Source organism: Hyaena hyaena, unplaced genomic scaffold, assembly GCF_003009895.1.
Source record: "Hyaena hyaena isolate Hyena2069 unplaced genomic scaffold, ASM300989v1 scaffold_273, whole genome shotgun sequence".
NCBI classification, from domain to species: Eukaryota; Metazoa; Chordata; class Mammalia; order Carnivora; family Hyaenidae; genus Hyaena; species Hyaena hyaena.
The window spans coordinates 1,387,587-1,406,210 of NW_024080904.1; the positions used below are offsets into that span (position 1 = coordinate 1,387,587).

Genomic DNA, 18,624 nt, shown 5'->3' on the forward strand with positions numbered 1-18,624 from the left:
GGACCGGACTTTCCCCCACTCCTCAGAGCCCTTAGCAATGCCAGGACAGCTATAAAAATATTTGCTACTCACTTAGGGAAATTTCTCAGGCATCCAGATAAGTCCAGAGGGGTTTCCTTTCTCTTCCTTATTAATACATCCCCCCTTGCCTCTAAAACTAACTGAATAAGTAAACATAGAAACAAAACAAAAACTCTCCCTGCCCCTTTGGCTTCTGCTTGACCCTGCAGTGACCCCTTGCCTGCTGGCTTCATATGGGTCTTTGAAACAAGCTCCCTGCGGAATGGTGCAGGCACAGCTTTGAAGCCCAACCTTATAGGCTGGACTAGAATTCTAACCACCTGGAGCAGCTGCCCAGAGGGAGGGGATCACAGGACATCCCCGGTGCCAACTCTTGTGCGGAGCACCGTCACAACAGTCCTAAGTAATATCTCATTTAATATCTCACTCCCATGATAGAGTAGCACCATGGTCCCCACTGTGCCTAAGAGGAAAGCAAGATGCCAGACGAGGTGCTCTGAGGTCAAGAAAAGCGGTCACTTTCTTGCGCCAAGTGAGCAGCAGGGACGGGATTCAAGCCTGGGCTGTCTGCTCCAGAGCCGGGGCTCTCTTCTGTGCCCATGCATGCACTCGTGGGCGTGCAGAGGGGTGTGCACGTGACCACCTGACAATGTGGGCCCTGGTCCTCCCAGAGCTTCTCAGCAGGAACGACCTGACTCTTCACCTGCCTTCCCACTCCTGACACTGACCATGTCTCACTCCTACTCCTATGGGCACATGGCAGGTTGTGCTGGAGACGTGGCTGTCACTGTCAGGCACTAAGGGACAGCTCCGGCTACAAGGTCAAGAGGCACGGCTACAATTTCAAAACCCTGGCTCCTCTACTCTCTTTTTTTCGGAAAAATTTTTTTTTTTTTTTTTTTTTTTTTTTTTTTTTTTTTTTTTTTAAATTTTTTTTTTTTTTTTTTTTTTACAAATAGTTTATTGTCAAATTAGTTTCTACATAACACTCAGTGCTCATCCCCAAAGTGCCCTCCTTCATGCCCATCCCCCCCTCCCCCCCACATCCATCAGTCCTCAGTTTTTGTCAGCATTCAAGAGTCTCTCATGGTTTGCCTCTCTCCCTTTCCCCCACCATTTCCGCCCTTCTTCTCCCCCTTGGTCCTCCGTCAAGTTCCTCCTAATCCTCCTATACGTGCAAACATATGGTATTTGTCCTTCTCTGCCTGACTTATTTCGCTCAGCATAACACCCTCTACTCTCTTCCTTGTCGCTGCCATTGACCCAGAGTCTCTCAATGCCACTCATTGGGTCTCGGAGACGGACACCTGGAGGAATGGCCTTTGCTCGGTATCCTTCTCAGGGTCTTTTGAGGATCACGTGGGATGCCTGAGATGAAAGGTGCCTCATCGAAGGGAGCTACTGGAGGGAGGACTTGGGCAGTGGCCCCTTATCCCCATATCTGCCAGACCTAGGCTTCTCTAGATACACAAAAGCCTTCTGATTTGGAGGCAACCAGAATGCCAAACAGAGAAGCAAGAAAGAAGAACGGGGAAGGAAGAACTAGTTCTCAGCTGCTCCTCAAACCCCCCCTGGGCAGATGTGGTACCAAGGGCAGCAGGCATGAGAACATACTCACCCAGATCGTGGCTCTGATCTTTGGTATCAAACAGCTGGACACTGATGGTCTCCTGTTTCTGGTCCCCATAGTAGGTCCCATCAGTCACCAGGTGGACAATGACAGCAGCAGCAACCATTGGCTGAGAAAAGTATGCCTGCAATGCGGAAGACACGGGAGGGTCACTTGTGGGCTCAGGCACGTGGTAGGGGAAGCAGCCGTGAGGCAGGGGTTTCAAGGAGAATCTTCCATTGCAGGGACTGGGACATGCATTATGGGCCTGTGATAGGAACAGGAGGCAGAGAAACCTCACACGGAAGGTCCCAGGCTCTGAGGTCAGAAACTCTGCTCCAGCCTGGCTCTGCTTCTGCTGAGCTGTGTGATAGTGAGTGGTATTTCTGTCTCTCTGGACCCTAGTTCCCTCACCTCTAAGTGACGTATAAGGAAATAGCTCTATCACAGGATGGTTGAGAGGCTCCAATAAGGTCATGGGAACAAAGTGGCACAGACTGAAAGCACAAAAGAAGGAATATTATTTGTCATTTCTCCAGGCTAGCCTCTGAGACAAAACCTAGGTAAGACACAGCCCTTGCATTTCTGCAGACTATGGAGTTCAAAGTAGGTCAGTCGTGTGCAAATCAAGTCACTATAATCCTTAGTCAGGAAGATGGACTCAAAGACAGCAATATAATACCATGTGACAAATGCCATCCAACAAATGACCAAACATGTGCAGGACCAGAAGGGACAGAACAGTCACTTCTCTCTGTGGGCATCAGTTAAGACTTCAAGGAGAAGACAATCTTAAAAGGCTGTGAACAATGAACAGAAGGCTCCAGGCATAGAGAACGTATCCAAAATCTTTGTCAAAACAAGAATGACTAGGGGCATTTCACGAGCAATGAAGGGATTCTATTTCGGGAAGCATCCCACTGCTAAGTGTTTTATTCCTTGTCCTTACAATTAACACCCTCAGTGAGTAGACAAACCATCTTGAGAAAGGGTCATAGGAGTTGGTACTTCCTGGGGGTCACTGCTGGAAACTCTAAATCCTTTCAAGCTTTGGCTTACCCGGAGCCAGAAAGTGGTCTGAGCCATCTGGGAGTATGGGTAGCTGATGGTACAAGGGTACCAGGCATGCTGGGAAATGCCTTCACTGAGATCTATCACCTTGGTTCGACACACCTGGAAAAAGATAAAGAAAAAAATGTTTTAAAGGGTCTTGGAGGTTGGATTAAATTCAATTTGATACATGTTGCCTATCCACCTATTTTGTTCTTAGCACCACAGAAGAAACGGAGATGCACAAACAGGAGTCTGTTCCAGGAGCCCACATCCTAATGTAGAACAGGGAATCCTCAACACTGAAGGAAAGAGCAGATAACATGTTTGGTGGGAGAGGTAACAAGGAAATTCTCGTAGGGATGAATCCTGGAGGAGCTGACATCTGAGTTGGGTCTTAAAGAATAGACACAGGGGAAGGGGATAGCACATACAGGGCGCAGGAACAAAGGCTTGGAGGAAAGCAGAAACCCAGGATGCTTAGGCTGCGGCAAGTTGCCTGCTATTCTTAGATCCTGAGCAAAATGGCAGAAAAGGCGGGGTAAGGGGTTGGATCTCAGAGTCTTGAATACCAAGCAGACCATCTTAGAACAAATCTGTAAATCGTGCTCAGAGCTGTATTAAGAACAGAAAAAAGACTATGACAGTGTGGGCATATCCCCCAAAGTTGATGTGTGTGTGTGTGTGTGTGTGTGTGTGTACACACACTCACTCATTCTGAATGACAAATGTACCAAATGATAGTTAAAGAAACACGAAGCAAATACAGACAAGAATTCTTCAGACTTAGGAGTTTCTTGTGTATTCAAATATCATTTCATTCATTGGTTCATTTGTTTATTCCACTCATATTTATTGAGAAACTGTTATGTGCCAAGCACTCTGAGACAAGACAGATGCTAAGGGGCTCACAGTTGACAATGTATGCACATAATCAAATCATCACATAGGCATACATGACTGTAAGCTGTAAAGTAGAAAATAGGAAAGTTCTATAATGGAAAAGGGTAGGGGCAATGGCCTTGTTCTTGAGATTGATCAGACCTTCCGCAGAAGGCCATCCCACATTTGTGTTTTTCCTCTGACTTCTAATGTGGCTCCTCTCTCAAAAGTCCCCTGTGGATTTGGGCCTATCATTCCACACATGCAGGGCTCAGTGTACTCATATAAAAAAAGGCTGACCTAAGGCTCTTAGAAGCTATGAAAAAAAAAGATAATATAATATCAATCATAGTAAACAAATAAACACGTAAAACAAACAAAAAAGAGGGGAAAAAGAAAAACTATATATAAGGATCAAAGATATCTATTCCAGCAATATCTGTAGTAGCAAAAGATTGGGAACAGTTTAAATGTTATCTGTTGGGGGGGAAGTGATGCATCAAATAAATACTCACGTGACAGATTTCTATATGAAATCAATTACAAAAGACTACTAAGAGGACTGAATTAGATTTATACACAGGGATGATACTAGAAATATTCAACAACAGGTCCAGTAGGGGTCCTGGCTACTCAAAAGGAAGCCCTATTCCTGAGTTCAAGACATCAATGGAGAGATTACAAAAAGCATAACATGGAGTTAAAACAAAAAGAAAGGAATGAGGGGTGCCTGAGTGGCTCAGTCAGTTAGGTGGCTGACTCTGGGTGTTGGCTCAGGTCATGATCTCATGGTTTTGTGAGTTTGAGCCCCATGTGGGGCTCTGAGCTGGCAGTGCAGAGCCTGCTTGAGAGTCCCTCTTTCCCCCTCTCTCTGCCCCTCTCCTGCTCACAGTGTCTCTCTCTCAAAATAAATAAACAAACTTTAAAAAAAATCGCACAATGCAAAACCATGTATTGCCCAGAGATTCACATAGATGAGTATGGAAGAAATAAACAGGTAGTAGAAGAGTCATATATCAAATTCACTAGTCAAAGTCAAGATAAAATGCTTGATGCATGGTTGTCTGCAATGTACAATTTCAATCATCAATGTGGGGTGGTTTTTTTTGTTGTTGTTTTTTTTTTTTTACTTTTTGAGTTGGAGGAATTTTATATTTACAGAAGAGTTGAAAAGGTCACACAGAGTCCTAGATGTATCCTTCATCCTGTTTCCCTTACTGCTAACATCTTCATCAATTCATTCCTGAAACCCCAAACAGAGGAAAATAAGTACTTATTCAACTTTGGAGAACTGTGGAGAAGCCACCCAGAGAGTGACGTGCAGTGGCATACTGGCCTCAATTAAGGAGAGCCTGGTTTATCTTTCACATTTGCATGTTGGATTGGGTCACAGGTTTTCAAGGTATCACCTGTGGATTCACAGGGTTCCTTGGAAGTGTCAGCCTGCTTCATTTCTTCTCTACTCCTTCACCTGTAGCATCTCCATTCCTCTGTTTTATGTATCAAGCTGTCTTAAAATGTTTCCTTTAAGAAAAGAGTTTCACTGCTTTAAGAACACTGAAGAGTACTGAAACCTGTTTATTGCCAAAGTTCCCCTCCCCCACCCCAAGAAACTGGTGGGTCCTGGGCATACAGTATGGGTTTCCCAAATGTCACAGGAAACATCTTAAGGGAGCAGAGGCATGCCAAGAATCAACCATCTCACTGGCCAGAACCACGGGATGGCTTCTGTTACTCAAATCTCTAGAAGCCTAATACCGAGGAGACTATGGGCAGAATAGCCACTTTAATAGGCTGGAAGACATCTTCAAGTTTATTTATTTTTCTCAAAAACAACTGGGACGGAGCTCAGGCAGATCTGCCAGTGGATTGTGTTACATTTTACAACAGTGTGAGACTTTGCATAAACTATCTATGGCATTTGAAATCCAGGCCAGCAATTCGACATGTATTATTTTGGAATTCTTTCCCCTTGCGTTCTGAGCTGCTTGTCCACAGCAGAGTGTGGTGGAGCACATCTCTCATCTCTGGAGCGCTAGAGTTGGGGGTGGGGGGCGCGCTTATCTCTGCATCTAAAACACTCACGGTCAGGGAAGTCTTCAACAGGAACAAAGCCCTCTTATTGCTTAAATACATTTTCCTCTTATCTCATCAGCTCTATCAGCACTAGACAGGGCTTTAGAGGTACACACTGCTGTTATTTTATTCTCCTGTTTTCCTATTTAGTTTGTGTTTGTTTCAAGCTGGCTACGATCCTGACCATGGACAGTCAAAGAGGATCAGGGAGGAACAAACAAATCCAGCTGAACCTTTGCCCAAAGCCCCAGTTGATCTTAGAACCATCTATGTTCCCGGGGAGGCGCGGTGGGGGAGGGGAGGCTGTAGGGGAAGGGTAAAGCAACACTCACAAGCCTCCTGCTGTTATAGACCTTGTGAATTCCGTTCACTCAGCAGCTACTTATGGAGAGTGGAGAGCACATCGGGCTCCACATCCTTGCGAGACAACAGCCTTGCCCTTGGCCACAAGGTTGGTCACTAGGGATACAAGGGTGATCTCAAGGTGACTGATTCTATAGGATGCTCTGTTTTCATCCACCCACTTCTTTGCACCTTCCAACAAAAGCAAGTCTGACTTCATAAAGTGTTCCTGAGCAACGTAGACTTTACTGAATGTTCGTGAGGGAACAAGCAGGAGAGTTCCATCCCACACTCCATGGGGACTCAAGCTCCCTGGGCAGCCCCAGGAAGTGAGTTCCTCCTCACTCACCATTTCCAGTGTCCCTGGCTCTAGTGACCTTCTCTCCCAAACAGTGCCCCACCCTGCATCTCACTCTGCACCTCTCAGATCTCATGGGAGCCATTCTTCTCTCCCTCAGATTATCCACTCTAGCACACACACCACATACAAGTCCTTCTGATGACCCTAACTACCTGGAGCTGTTGGAAGGCCAGGAGGGGTCAAACACAGGAACATTTCACCCTATCGTGCCGGTCTCGCTCCACCTGTTAAACCCAGTGAGGGGGCTCTAAAAGCAAGGGCAGCCTCTAGGCTTCAGATTTCCCTAGACGGATGAAGAAGAACCTTTCTTCCTTGCTCACTCCCATGTACGCTTCAGCATTATCCACAATCGCCAACGTGTGGAAGCAAACTCAAGGTCCATCAAGAGGGAAATGGATAAACAAAACTCAATCTATCCATAAAATGGAATATTATTCAGCCTTAAAAAAAGGAGGAAACCCTACCGTTAGTGACAGTACAGATGAACCTTGAGGAGATTATGCTAAGTGACATAAGGCAGTCATGAAAGTGCAAATATCGCATGATTCCACTTCTAGTAGGTGACTGAAGTAGTCAAAGTCACAGAACCAATGAGTGGAAGAGTGGTTGCCAAGGGCTGGGGGAGGGGGGAAAGGTGGTTGCTAATCAGAAAACATCAAGTTTCATGTATTCCCGGTGACTAAGTTCTAGAAATCAGAAGTCAACAATACCTTACTGTACATGCAAAAATTTGTTAAGAAAGTAGCTCTCTTGTTAACAGTTTTTATCATAATAAAATGAGACACAATAATACTTTGAATGACTAAAATGTTGATAGTCATTAAATGAATGACTATATTAATACATAAATGAGCCAGTGAACATTGGGAGAGAGAAATTCATATAATGGTGCTAGGCAAGGAGCAGATGTGGTTGGGCTGACAGTACAACTCCCTTAGTATCCTCAGGGTTGGAGGAGGGACTACCTAACATCTTCTTGATTACTTCAGGGACAGATAACTCACTCCCATTCATAGGTAGCCCAATTTACCTTAGGACAAGCTCTTCCCCATAGCCAGGAGGAGATGTCTGTCTCTACTTCCTCCTACTTCTTCCTCTAACTAGCAATGTCTAAAAGCTTTCTTATTTAGATTTCTATAGTTGGAAGGAATTGGAGAATTATCTACTGAAACCATTCCTTCTGCAGTGGTCAAGAAAGGGCAGGTTGTCTTGCACAATATAACATAGTAAGTGGCAAAATTGTTACGAAAATCCAGAGTTTTCTGGCTTCCAGAACTGATGCTTTTTTCTCACCTACTTTTGGTACCCTCTCAATCCTACATTTATTTTAAGTTTATTTATTTTAGTAATCTCTCCACCCAACGTGGGGCTCAGACTCGCAAGCCCAAGGTCAGGAGTCACTATTCTGACTAAGCCAGCCAGGCATCCCTCGATCCCACTTCTGTGTAGAACTATCTCCAGTGAGATGTCTCCCTCTGACCCAAGACTTCACAGCAGGAAGAGCAGACACAAATTCTGGAGCCCACACCATTCTTCCCCAGGAGAAGCCCAGGCCTATGTCTTTGATGGAAGCTGAGCAGCCACTGTCCCCCCCAGTCTCTTCTTAACACCTGAAGGAACCGAGGGGCAAAAGACCCTCTTCCGCCTTGGCCTTAAGTGAGACCTCTCATCTTGAACATGATGCCTCAGACTCCCCATCACCTTCGTAGATGTCTGTGCTTATGTCAAACACCACTCATGGGAAATAGGAGACCTAGGTCTGTTCTGGCTGCATCACTTACTAGCTGGACATCTCTACCATCCTCAGTTTCCCCATCTGTGAAATGTGGCTGTTATACTGAATGACCCCTAGGGACCCCAGGAGCTTAAGTAATAACATCCACCGAGGGTCTCATGGGCCCAGTATAATTTAATCCTCAATATCAGTTATCCTCTGTGAAGTTGGAATCATTGTCCCATTTTTCTGATGAGGAAATGAGGCACAGACACGGTAAATAACTCCTTCAAGATCATGTATCTAGTTGCATAGGACAGCCAGAAGCCAGACTCGGATCCCTTGAAGTCCATGTCCTGTGTCCTCAATCACCAAACACCATGATTGGTGCTTGTCGTGGTCAAAACCCCCCCTTCCTCTGATGGGGAAGAAGGCCCCAGTTGCCACTCTCTTTGCCTCCAGCTGTTCCGCATGCTTTCCCTACTCCAAGGTCCCCATAGCTAACTGGCCAATCCTGTTGCCCTGTTCCTTATCAGCCCTGTGGCTGCCCGTGGACCACAGGACAGGAAGCCTCCTCAACACAATTGGCAAAGGCCTTGGGGAGCCATTTTTCAGCCATGTCGCCACATTCACTGACAACTGCCTTCTCTCCTCTCCCCAGGCAGCAGGTGGGCATCCACACACGTGCTCAGTGATGCTCCCTTCTCCCTGAATGACTCTTTCTCTCCCATGCCCAGGACCCTGCCGCCATGATGCTTGTGCCCAGACTCCTCCCTGCCCCCACCCCCTCCACTGTACTAGCTGCCCATTTTGTGAAATACTACACACACTTCAAAGCCAGTCTCAAATGTCACCCCTCCTCTGAAAGCATTTGCTCACCCCCCAGGCAGAATTAATTGCTCTCTCTTGTGTCCATATAGTTCTTTATATATACCTCAGTTACAGAGCTTGTCAGGTTGGATTATAGTTGTTTGGAGCCCAGTCTTCTCCTTTTAAACTCAGAAGGCTTCCAAGGTGAGAACTGTGCTTTATTCATGCTCACAGAAATCCTAGTAGATCGCCCAGCACCAGGGCACAGCAGTGCACCGGCAATAACAACAGTAGGGACAGCTATTGAGTGCCTGTCCTAGGCTGGGTGCTTTGTTAAGGACTCTGTGTGTACTAAAGTGTGCAGGCCTCATGACAACTCTGAGAGGTAGGTACTAGGATTATACCCATTTTATAAATAAGCAATCAAGGCCCCATGCTTTGCCTGAGGTCACACACCTCGTGAATGGAACCAGGATTTTTCAATTCCAAGGCACAAACTTGGCCCACACTCTTCATAGTAGATGCTGACTTGTAAAGGGCACACATGCCCATCTCATCATGGAAGACAGACTTGGGATTTCTCCTGAATAGAAGTTGCTTCAGCAGCCCAAAGCTGCCCTGGGCAGGTGATGAGGGCCAAAAGAACCCTGTGTTGCCAGGTCAGAGACTTGCCTACTAGAGTTGACCCAGTTCCTTACTTCCTCTGACACCCATCCTTCCCACGTGCAGAAAGGACAGGGCAAGATGAATCCCAAAAAGGGTTTTCAGTTATAACATGCTGCCAACTTCTCACTCCCAGCCTCTTCCTGGTGACTGTTGCTGGAATGAGTGTTGACTCTGTAAGGAAGAGGGCTTGTTCTGTCAGCCCCCAAGCCAACTCTTGAACCCCATGTCTCTGGTACTCTGAGGGGGAAGGCTAATTTCACAGCCACATTTCTAAGATGACCAGAGGGGTAACATAAACATTTATTGCAGCCATTCCAGCAATGTGTTTTGTTTTCTTTTTCTTTTCTTTTCATGCATGCTATAAAAGAGCTGGTTCTCCCCTCAAAGCTTTGAGATCGTTGGATGTTTGTGCTAGGGGTGTCCTCTGAGATCTGATTCCAGCCATCCCATCTGACAGAGGGATGGGGAACACAGCCCACTGGGGAGGCAAGACACTGGCTGTAAGCTCCTCTGGGATGGGCCAGGATGTCTGGTGGTGACTGAGGTTGCCTGGCCTGACAGACACCGAGCCTCTGTGGCCCCAGGACTTAGGGGCTCTGTCCACTCCATGCACTACCAGCCATTCCATCCAGCACCCGCCTCCAAGCCCCTCCTTTGCTGAAGACTGCTTTCAATTAGAGGAGTTAACGATGTCTTGCTTTCAAAGGGTTTTTTAAATCCAGTTTATCTTCCACCCACACACGTCGTACACAAAGGCAAGGAGACAGAGGGAGAACAGGGGGAGCAGGAGTTCTGGTATTTTCCCACACAGGGGAGATGCCATGAGGTTTCTATTGAATTTCGCTTTTACAGATTTACATGCCCTTTTGTCAATCACAGGAGGGAGGAAGTGCTCTTCAAATCTCTGGCCCGTCCTCTCCAATTTCCTCTTTCAACCCAAAGGGACCCGGGAATGGGTCTCATAGAAAAAGAGAGGAAAAGGAATAGGGAGGGGGGTATGCGGGTGCATGCTGACACTAACAATACACATAAATGCACAAGTGCATGCACACACACATACATACACACACACACACACACACACACACACACAGAGGCAGTGTTTCCAAATATTTCTACTTAGGCCACATTTTAACCTCAGGCTTGCGGATCCAATGCCAAGTTATTTCCCCAAGAACTGCAAGGCCGTAAGAGGGGCAGGGTTCCTTGATATGAAGACTGTAGGAGAGGAAGCTGGTGAGGAGGATACAAGTTGGGCAATGGAGACCACGACACCAAATGGGCCAGGTGCAATAAGGCCGTCTCTGTAAAGCTGGCATGGCTCTCGCTTACAATTCATGCTCCTTCCTCAGTGTCCCCGTTGGGGAGGAACAGGGCACTGACCCTTACAGTCTAGAGTACTGGCGCTGCGTGGACGTCATCTCCCCTGGCCCGCATTTTTGTCCCCACTTTAGAGATAAGGACTCCAAGGTCTTGGGCACTTCCCCACAGCTTAGGAGTCAAAGCCAAGTGGTCTGACTCAAGGTCCATATCCTTCTTACCCTATGGGTAGAGACTTCCCAATAGCTCTTGGTCACACCTTTGGTGGTTCCCTATCTGTCCAACTATCTCCATGCTTGAGCCCGGAGGAGGACAGTGCTCCTGTCTGATTTATGTCTCCTCTCCACTGGCCTCTAATGCAGGTCACTGGGTGTGACTCAGTGAATACCTTGGATTGAACCTTAGTTCTTGGCTTTTCCAAGGCTATACACGAGGTTCAGGGGTGACATATTTACATATTTGATCCAAAAGCCCTGTGTGTGGAGATGGTAATACCATGTAGTGCATGGAAGGTCCCAGGAGACCTAAGATTATTTGTGGGCGCTAAAAGTTCAGACCTGTCCACCATCCAAGCTCAGCGGCAATTGATGTGTAACAAATATGATAATAACAACAATAAATGGTAGTGGCAGTGATTTCTCTCATGAGTGTCATGTACAGCAGAGACTGTTTGATTCCATGATTTTATTTAATCCTTAAAACCACCCTGTGGGAAAGGAATGAGTATTACCTCTACTTCCCAGCTGAGAAATAGGCTGACAGCTAACAAGGAATGTGATGGCCCTTGAGAGCACTGGACCAGTTGAGGCAAACATGTGGCATCAGCATGGCCACCCCCGAACCCCCTTGCTCTGGACAGGCACCATTAATTAAATAGTGTGAGCTGTTCCCAAGCGTAGACCTCAGAATACATCTTAACAAAAAACACTATGGCAAACTGCTCACATTTGGTCAGAATTGGCCCAGGAGGTGAACCTATTTGCAATCCTTGAACTTGGCTGTTAGCTCACTGAGGGCAAGAATGGGGTCTTGCTTCCTACATCTTTAGCATTAAAAGCAGTGAAGGGTGTAAAGTAAGCCTAGCAAAGACTAGTTGAATCAAAGAATGAACTACCAACCGTGACAGTATAGATCCATCACTACATACAGGTATCCCCTGCTTTTTCAAAAGGCAATTGCTTCTTTGCCTTATGCCGTTTTGGCTTATGGAAGGTGTCATGCAAGCACCCTGATTTCAGATAGCAGAGGAAACCTGTGTCAGGGATTCTAACAGGTGTTTCACATACCGTATCTGAATTAATGCATATATGGACACTGGAAACCCAAACGTTCAGATTCCAGGTTCAGGGCCTCTTCCACTGGCTACACAGCACTGGAGTTCTCCCTTCCATCCCCCCTGGATTCTTCTTCTCACTTCTATGTCCATCCTGACCTCCTCCCTGTGCCCCTTATTCCATACTGACCCCACCGCCCAAACAGAGAACTTTATGGGAAACTAAGGGTTAACACACACACACACACACACACACACACACACACACACACACCTTCAATCCCCTTCTCCAGACCTCCTTTTTACACACTTAATACACTGGGGGAAAAAAGAGAGAGAGAGAGAGAGAGAGACAGAAACAGAGACAGACAGACAGGCAGAGAGAGAGAAAGGAAAAAAGCCAGGCTTTCCTTTACCAACCATTAGAAACAATTATCACTTTCCCCAGGCCTCCAGAGCAGCTTTCTTCTTTGATGCCTGCCTTAAAGAGAGAGAGGGGAGGGAGGGAGGGATCTGCCTTTCTTTCAATTTCAAGATTTATTATTTGGCAAGGACAGATAATCAAGCAAAGAAGCATTTCCTGTGTACAAGGCGGTGGTGCAGAGTGGAGAGGTGCCTCCTTCCTCCCACCCAGAGTTCTGGAAATAGCAGCAAATAGCAGTGGACCTCAGGGCCTGAACCCAGGAGACACTTCCAGATAAGATAAGTCAGCATTTGATGCCCTCCAGCCTTGGGGCTCAGCCCTGGAGTGATTAGCACCTCTGCCCCAGAGGTCTGCCCCTAAGCAATAGGTATTTCACACTCCTCAGGGGTCTAATATCATCTGGCCTGCACCTCCCCTCCTGTCCAGAGTCCTGGGATTTGGGGTACAAACTCTGGGCCTGATCAAAATGACCACGGAGAAGAAGCCAGGCTTTCAAGGGGTACAGAGCAAAGAACTCATCGAAGGCATCCCTGTTCGGGAGGGAGCATCTGAACACTTTTACAGGTGGGGATACTATCTTTCTTATAGGAAAAATGGTTCACGGTCAATTCTATGGCTCTGGGGGACAGAGAGTGGGTATCCCAACCTTCTTCTAAGGGAAAGTTTCCTCAAGAGATATGAGAAAGAACATCCATAAGAGGCGGCAAGGCCAAGTTTAAACCAGCACCTGTGCTCTGAGGGTTATCTCCTCACATCCTTGGAAGGCCGGTGTCACCACCTGCACTGACTCTACAGATACAGAGCGTGCCAAAGCCACACCTGTCATGGCCGGTGAGCTCCAGCTCTGGCGCCTACCTACCCATGTTACTCTGAGTCTCTCTCCTGTGACCCAATGTGGACACTGAGGGCCACAGTGTGTGAATGGTGATCCCAAGGCAGTGATGATGGTGCCCCAGCTGCTACGATTCATTAACCCCCATAAACCCCAGCCTGCGTCATGGTGGAGTTGAGATCCCTATTTACCCATTTTCAGACAGGTAAACTAAGGCCAAGGGTGAGGGAGAAGTAATCAGCACAGCAGTGGCAGCACTGAAAACTAATGGCACTCGTCACCAATTCTTATAGTGTGAAGTGTGACTTCTCACAGTGCCACCCCAAGGGGTCAACGGCATCTCCCCACCTGACATACAGGAGGGCCAGGCGTGCCCATTCCTGGAACCCAGACGCCCATTTTGAGGAGGCACCGGGCAGGGGCTCGGGCTTCTCCAGCTAGTAAATCCTCTAACAAGGGAGAGTGATTAGTGTCGGATGTGGCGGTCGGCTTTTGTGCTGCTGACAGCACCTCCCTTTAAAGCCCTGGCTGGGCTCATTTCACACGGGGCCCTCCGTAGGCCTGCTCCCGGCTCCGTAATTATGCCATTCACCAGTCACCCGGGCCCGCCTCTGAACTCCTGACCTAGCAGTGAAAGACTTGGGATCTCATTACTAATCTCTTAAGCCACCTAGTCTTCCAAAATACATCCATTTAACTTGGAGGCCAAGGCTTTGGGGGTGGGAGCTGGGGAGAGAGAAAGCCCAGCACAGGGACTTCTCATGACATGGCCACGTCCCCTTTCTGAGGCCTGTGGCCCAAGCCCCGGGGCAGCTGGCCTGGCTGTCCGGCTCAGCGCAGGGCAGGACTTGCTGAGGCTTGGTGGCTGGGCTTCAGGACCGAGAGGCCTTTGGAGGGGAAGGGCATCTGGGCCCACCTGTTTGTAATTTCAGGGGTGTGGGTAGGGGATGAAGCCTATGTTTGTTTTAATTATTATTATTGTTGTTGAGAAGGGAGGGAAAGAAATGAGCAGAAACTGCTAACATCTGGAGGCTGCTGTCCAGCTTACGTAATCTCCTGTCGCAGAGGAGGAACACGGGATCCCCAGCCAGATGGTCCGTGGGTGACTTCACGGCACATGGGCCTTCCTCCAGCAGTAAGATGCTGACAGGGTTGGGAGAGTGGGTTGTGGGACCTTCTTGAAATTCTTAAGGGGTAAGAGGTAGGGGTTTGGGGGCACCCAGAGATCTCAGTTTTCTTTGGGGAGACTCAAGATTTTTTTTCCAGTCAAACCTCCTATCTTTCTTCTGTATTTCTCTCATTCATTCATTCACTCATTCACTCAGTATACATTTACATAGCACATACTATGTGTAGGTTTCTTATTCTCCATGGTCTACCTGGTGACCATGGATCCCAGAGAAAAAGCAATAAAGGTAAGATCCTTCTTGCAAACAGTTCCTAGGCCCACAGTGGGAGGGGCAAGGTGAATGATTCAACAGGAAAATAGAGAACAGTGTGATCGGTTCTGTGTTCGAGGTACACACTGGCTGAGAGAGAGGCATGGAAGAAAAAGTTGCCCCAGCCATCTGTGCCTGAGCACCAGGTCTGAAAAGCAAACTCTTAATGTCATGTGGGCTCTGGAGACCAGAGGCAGGAGAAGAGGCCAGAGAAGGGGAAAAACAGGGCCACGGCTGAGCCATGACAAACTGAGTTTCCCAGATGATGACTAGAGCAGAGGCATGAAGGACAGAGTTAGAGATGCAGATCCTGCTGCAAACATAGTTCTGAGAATACTGCTTTAAAACAACAACAACAACAAAAACAAAAAACAATAAAACCACTGCTATCTTTTGGTGTTTCCAAATCTCTCTCTCTCTCTTTTTTAAAACATTTTTACCAAAAGAAATTCATGCAATTTCATGAATTCTAGATCAGGATACATAAAAGTGGTGTAGACTGTGGATCAGATCAAGAGGGCACCGTTAGCTTCGACCGAAGCCCTATACTGTAACACAGAGGGACTGCTGGCGTCAGATGAAAATCCTGAGGCACTTTCAACTCCAGGGCTGAATGCTGAAGCATCTCGATTTTTATTTCAGAGCCCAGTATTGCCTGCTCTAGAGAATTCCACTGAGCACTGAAACACTCCCAGTTCTAGCCCAGAATACTGAGATACTGGGACTCTAGAACAGGGCCAGGGAATGCCATCTGCTGTAAATCCAGCATCCCTAAACCACCAGTGGAGAATCAGACACCAAAGATGGAGAACAGAAATCCTGTTTGCTTCTACCTAGAATTTCCCTCTCCACCAGATCTAGAGTGGAATTGGAAAACACAGCCAACTCTGGAGCAAAGTCCTGAAACATGGAAGTCTCCAACACTCAGTTCAGAGCCACTCACACCAAAGCAGTGTGACATAGGCATGTCATAGACCTCTTTGTAGCCCTTCTCTGGGAGCCCTGAGATGTTCAGGGGCTAACCAGAAAAGTGCTGGCCACATCCAAGCTCAGAGCCTGGTGACCGAAACCCTTGGTTAGGAATAGTTGAATAGTGGTTAATGGCAGTCTTGACCACACTGGCCTATTCAAGAAAGGTCAGAGGAGTGATTTTTCACTTAAAAACATCTGTGTGCTAAAAGAACAAGTCTTTCTCAAGTTCATAAAAATAGGAGTTTCCAGGTTCTTTTCTGTTTTTCCTCTGCACTCCCCGTCCGAACCTCCTCTTCTCCAGCTTTCCTAATTAAGATCTGTACGTTCCACGTTGTGTCCATGATGAAGCCTGAGTCACATGACCTGCAGAGAACCCCACTGGATGCCAAGATGCCCCCACAGAGTGCACTGTCCATGGGTACTCAGTGCAGCCCTCAGGGTTCCCGGATTCCCTCCAGAAACCTTGGTGAGCAAGGGCCGGAAACCACAGAATGATTAGCTCCCTTCTCTTTGCTTTTGAAGAGCAAGCAGTATGCTTACCCGGGCTGCCTTGAGCTTGATTCCTCCTAGGAAGGGGCCCCGAAGGATGCAGGGCACTGACTTATGCTAGGAACGAGAGGACGGGTACTGTCATGCTTTTAGCAGTGTCCTGCTGACCTTCCAGCCACACATGGGCTCTCATTAAGGACAAAGGCAACACAGCTCTCTGGACCTGCCTCTCCAGATTTCAGAGGTAGCACTAGTGATTGTGACATACAAACTGGGGGCTTTGCCCACCAAATGCCCAGGGGACGCTGCTGACTTACATGTCCACCACCCCCTAAGCACATTCCTCTGAGGGACAGAGACCTTCCAGAGCGATGATTTCCCCCAGGGTCGCCCTTGGCCAAGGCAGCACACATCTGCACAGAAGCAGGGTGCTGAAGCAGCTGTTCTGGGATGTGCTCCCCGGCCAACAACCACAGCGTGATCTGGAGCCCACAGTGAGAACTCTCTGACCATTCCTACACCTGCTACTTCCCTGCACCTTCCACTGAGCGGCGGAAGTTACACACATCCTAAGGTCAAAAGGATGTGGGATGGAATCTCAGCTTCTGCCATTTCCTGAGAGCATGACCTTGAACCCTTTGGGGAGGCCTAAACTTCCCCACTGCAAAGTGTGACGCTGGTACCTATTCTGGAGGGCCGTGACCAGGATGAGATGTACTCTTACACATGCAAGTGTTCAGGCACAGCCCTACACACTAGGGATGGAATTAACATTTCCCTACCCCATGCCCACCCACTTCTTTCTTCCTGGCTGCAGAGGAAGACAGGCTTGGGCTCCAATTCTAGGCTTCCCTGCCCCATCCCTGGGCCAGCTGCAGAGCCTCGGATAAGTTACTTAACCTCTATGAGTCTCAATTTACTCCCATGTAAACCAGTGAGTTAGGGGCTGCCTCAAAGGGGTGGTGGGGAGGGCAGGTGTAAATGTGCTAGAACAGGGAGAGACTCTGGGGAGAGCCACTGGAGAAATCACCCTGCTAGCCTGCTCTTCACTTGGCTCCTGTCATTGTGGTCAACTACCATCACTGCCAGCATGTTACCCCCTTTACTGTCATTTATTACTGTTTAAGTACTGCTTTTCCTCTCTCCCTTAATCTTCCCACCTCCTCTCTCCCTCTCCCACCTCCCTCCACCTGTCCTTCCTCCCGCCCTTCTAGCTCGTTCTCTTTCATACTCTCCTTGGCTGGGTCTCCCACTGCCAGACCTCTAGAAGGTGAGCCACTCTCTCAAGCCAGAAAGACATCCCCTTGTGTCTCCATCAACCTCTGTAGGAATCTAGTCACAGGGACCTCACTGAGACCCTAATCTCTTCCAGAATAATAAGAGGCAAAACGGTAGAGCCTTTACTGTGGCCCAGCTTCCAGAAGCTGTTTCCTACTTTTGCACAAAGCTGTTAACAGAACAAAGTGCAGGTTTAGTCACTAATATTTACCACATGCCTACTATGTGCCAGGCCTCTTTCTCATCTTGGAAACAACAACGTAAACCCACGTGCTTCTGTGGCTAACATTCTGGAGCCAAGGGGTGGGAGGTTGTGGAGACCCAGAGCAGCAGACAGAAGTTCAGGCTAGGGTCCAGGGCAGGCTTTCAAAGCCCCTTCCCGCTACTCATGTGGTGGCATGCACCCCATCTGCAGAGGAGGAGACAGAGCAGGGGACTTAAGAAGGCCCTGCTTACTCTGGTCCCCATTGCATTCATCAGGGGGCTGTACCCTGGCCGCACAAGGGAATCACTTATAGACACTGATTTGTACATTGAAGCCAATCACAAAGCAGACTGAATACTCTTGCCGACAGCACTGTTCAGTAGTGAATCCATCAGCACCCTAGGAGCACTCTCCAGGCAGCAACCCCTGCGGAAGGCACTGGAAATACCTACACATTATAAGAGAGCCCAAACCCTTAGCTGCTCACAGGGCATTTGGCATGAAAAGCTGTGGACACAGGAAATGCAAACTGCAAGGTAGCTTGTGCTCTGGGTCTCTGGATGGTTCCAGAAGGGCTATGGGATATCAGAAGAGTGAAGGCTGCACCTGGGTTGGTAGCCATATGGAGGAGGTGTCATTTGAGGTAGACCTTGAAGGATAGATGGTTAAGCCTCAAAGAGGTGGACAGGTGCATGACGGATCTTGTGGGCAGGAGAAATGGAAACACCGAGGCACGTCTGGGGTTTGCAAGTCACCATTCTGCCTGGAGTACACCTGTCAGCCAGGAAGAGCTGGCAAAAGTCATGCTAGAACCTGCCTGGCTCAGGCCTTTGGATTTTAGAGACCATAGGGAACAACAGA

General features: G+C 47.9%; 1 protein-coding gene across 1 annotated transcript in view; it reads right to left on the minus strand.

Annotated features, from left to right (window-relative positions):
* PAPPA (pappalysin 1) overlaps positions 1–18,624 on the minus strand; it is a 243,651-nt gene that overhangs the window by 68,604 nt on the left and 156,423 nt on the right. Inside the window, exons 11-12 of the mRNA XM_039245860.1 lie at positions 2,690–2,803; positions 1,640–1,775 (exon numbers count right to left, since the gene is read on the minus strand). Of these exons, the coding sequence (XP_039101791.1) occupies positions 1,640–1,775; positions 2,690–2,803 (250 nt within the window). The remainder of the gene's footprint in view (positions 1–1,639; positions 1,776–2,689; positions 2,804–18,624) is intronic.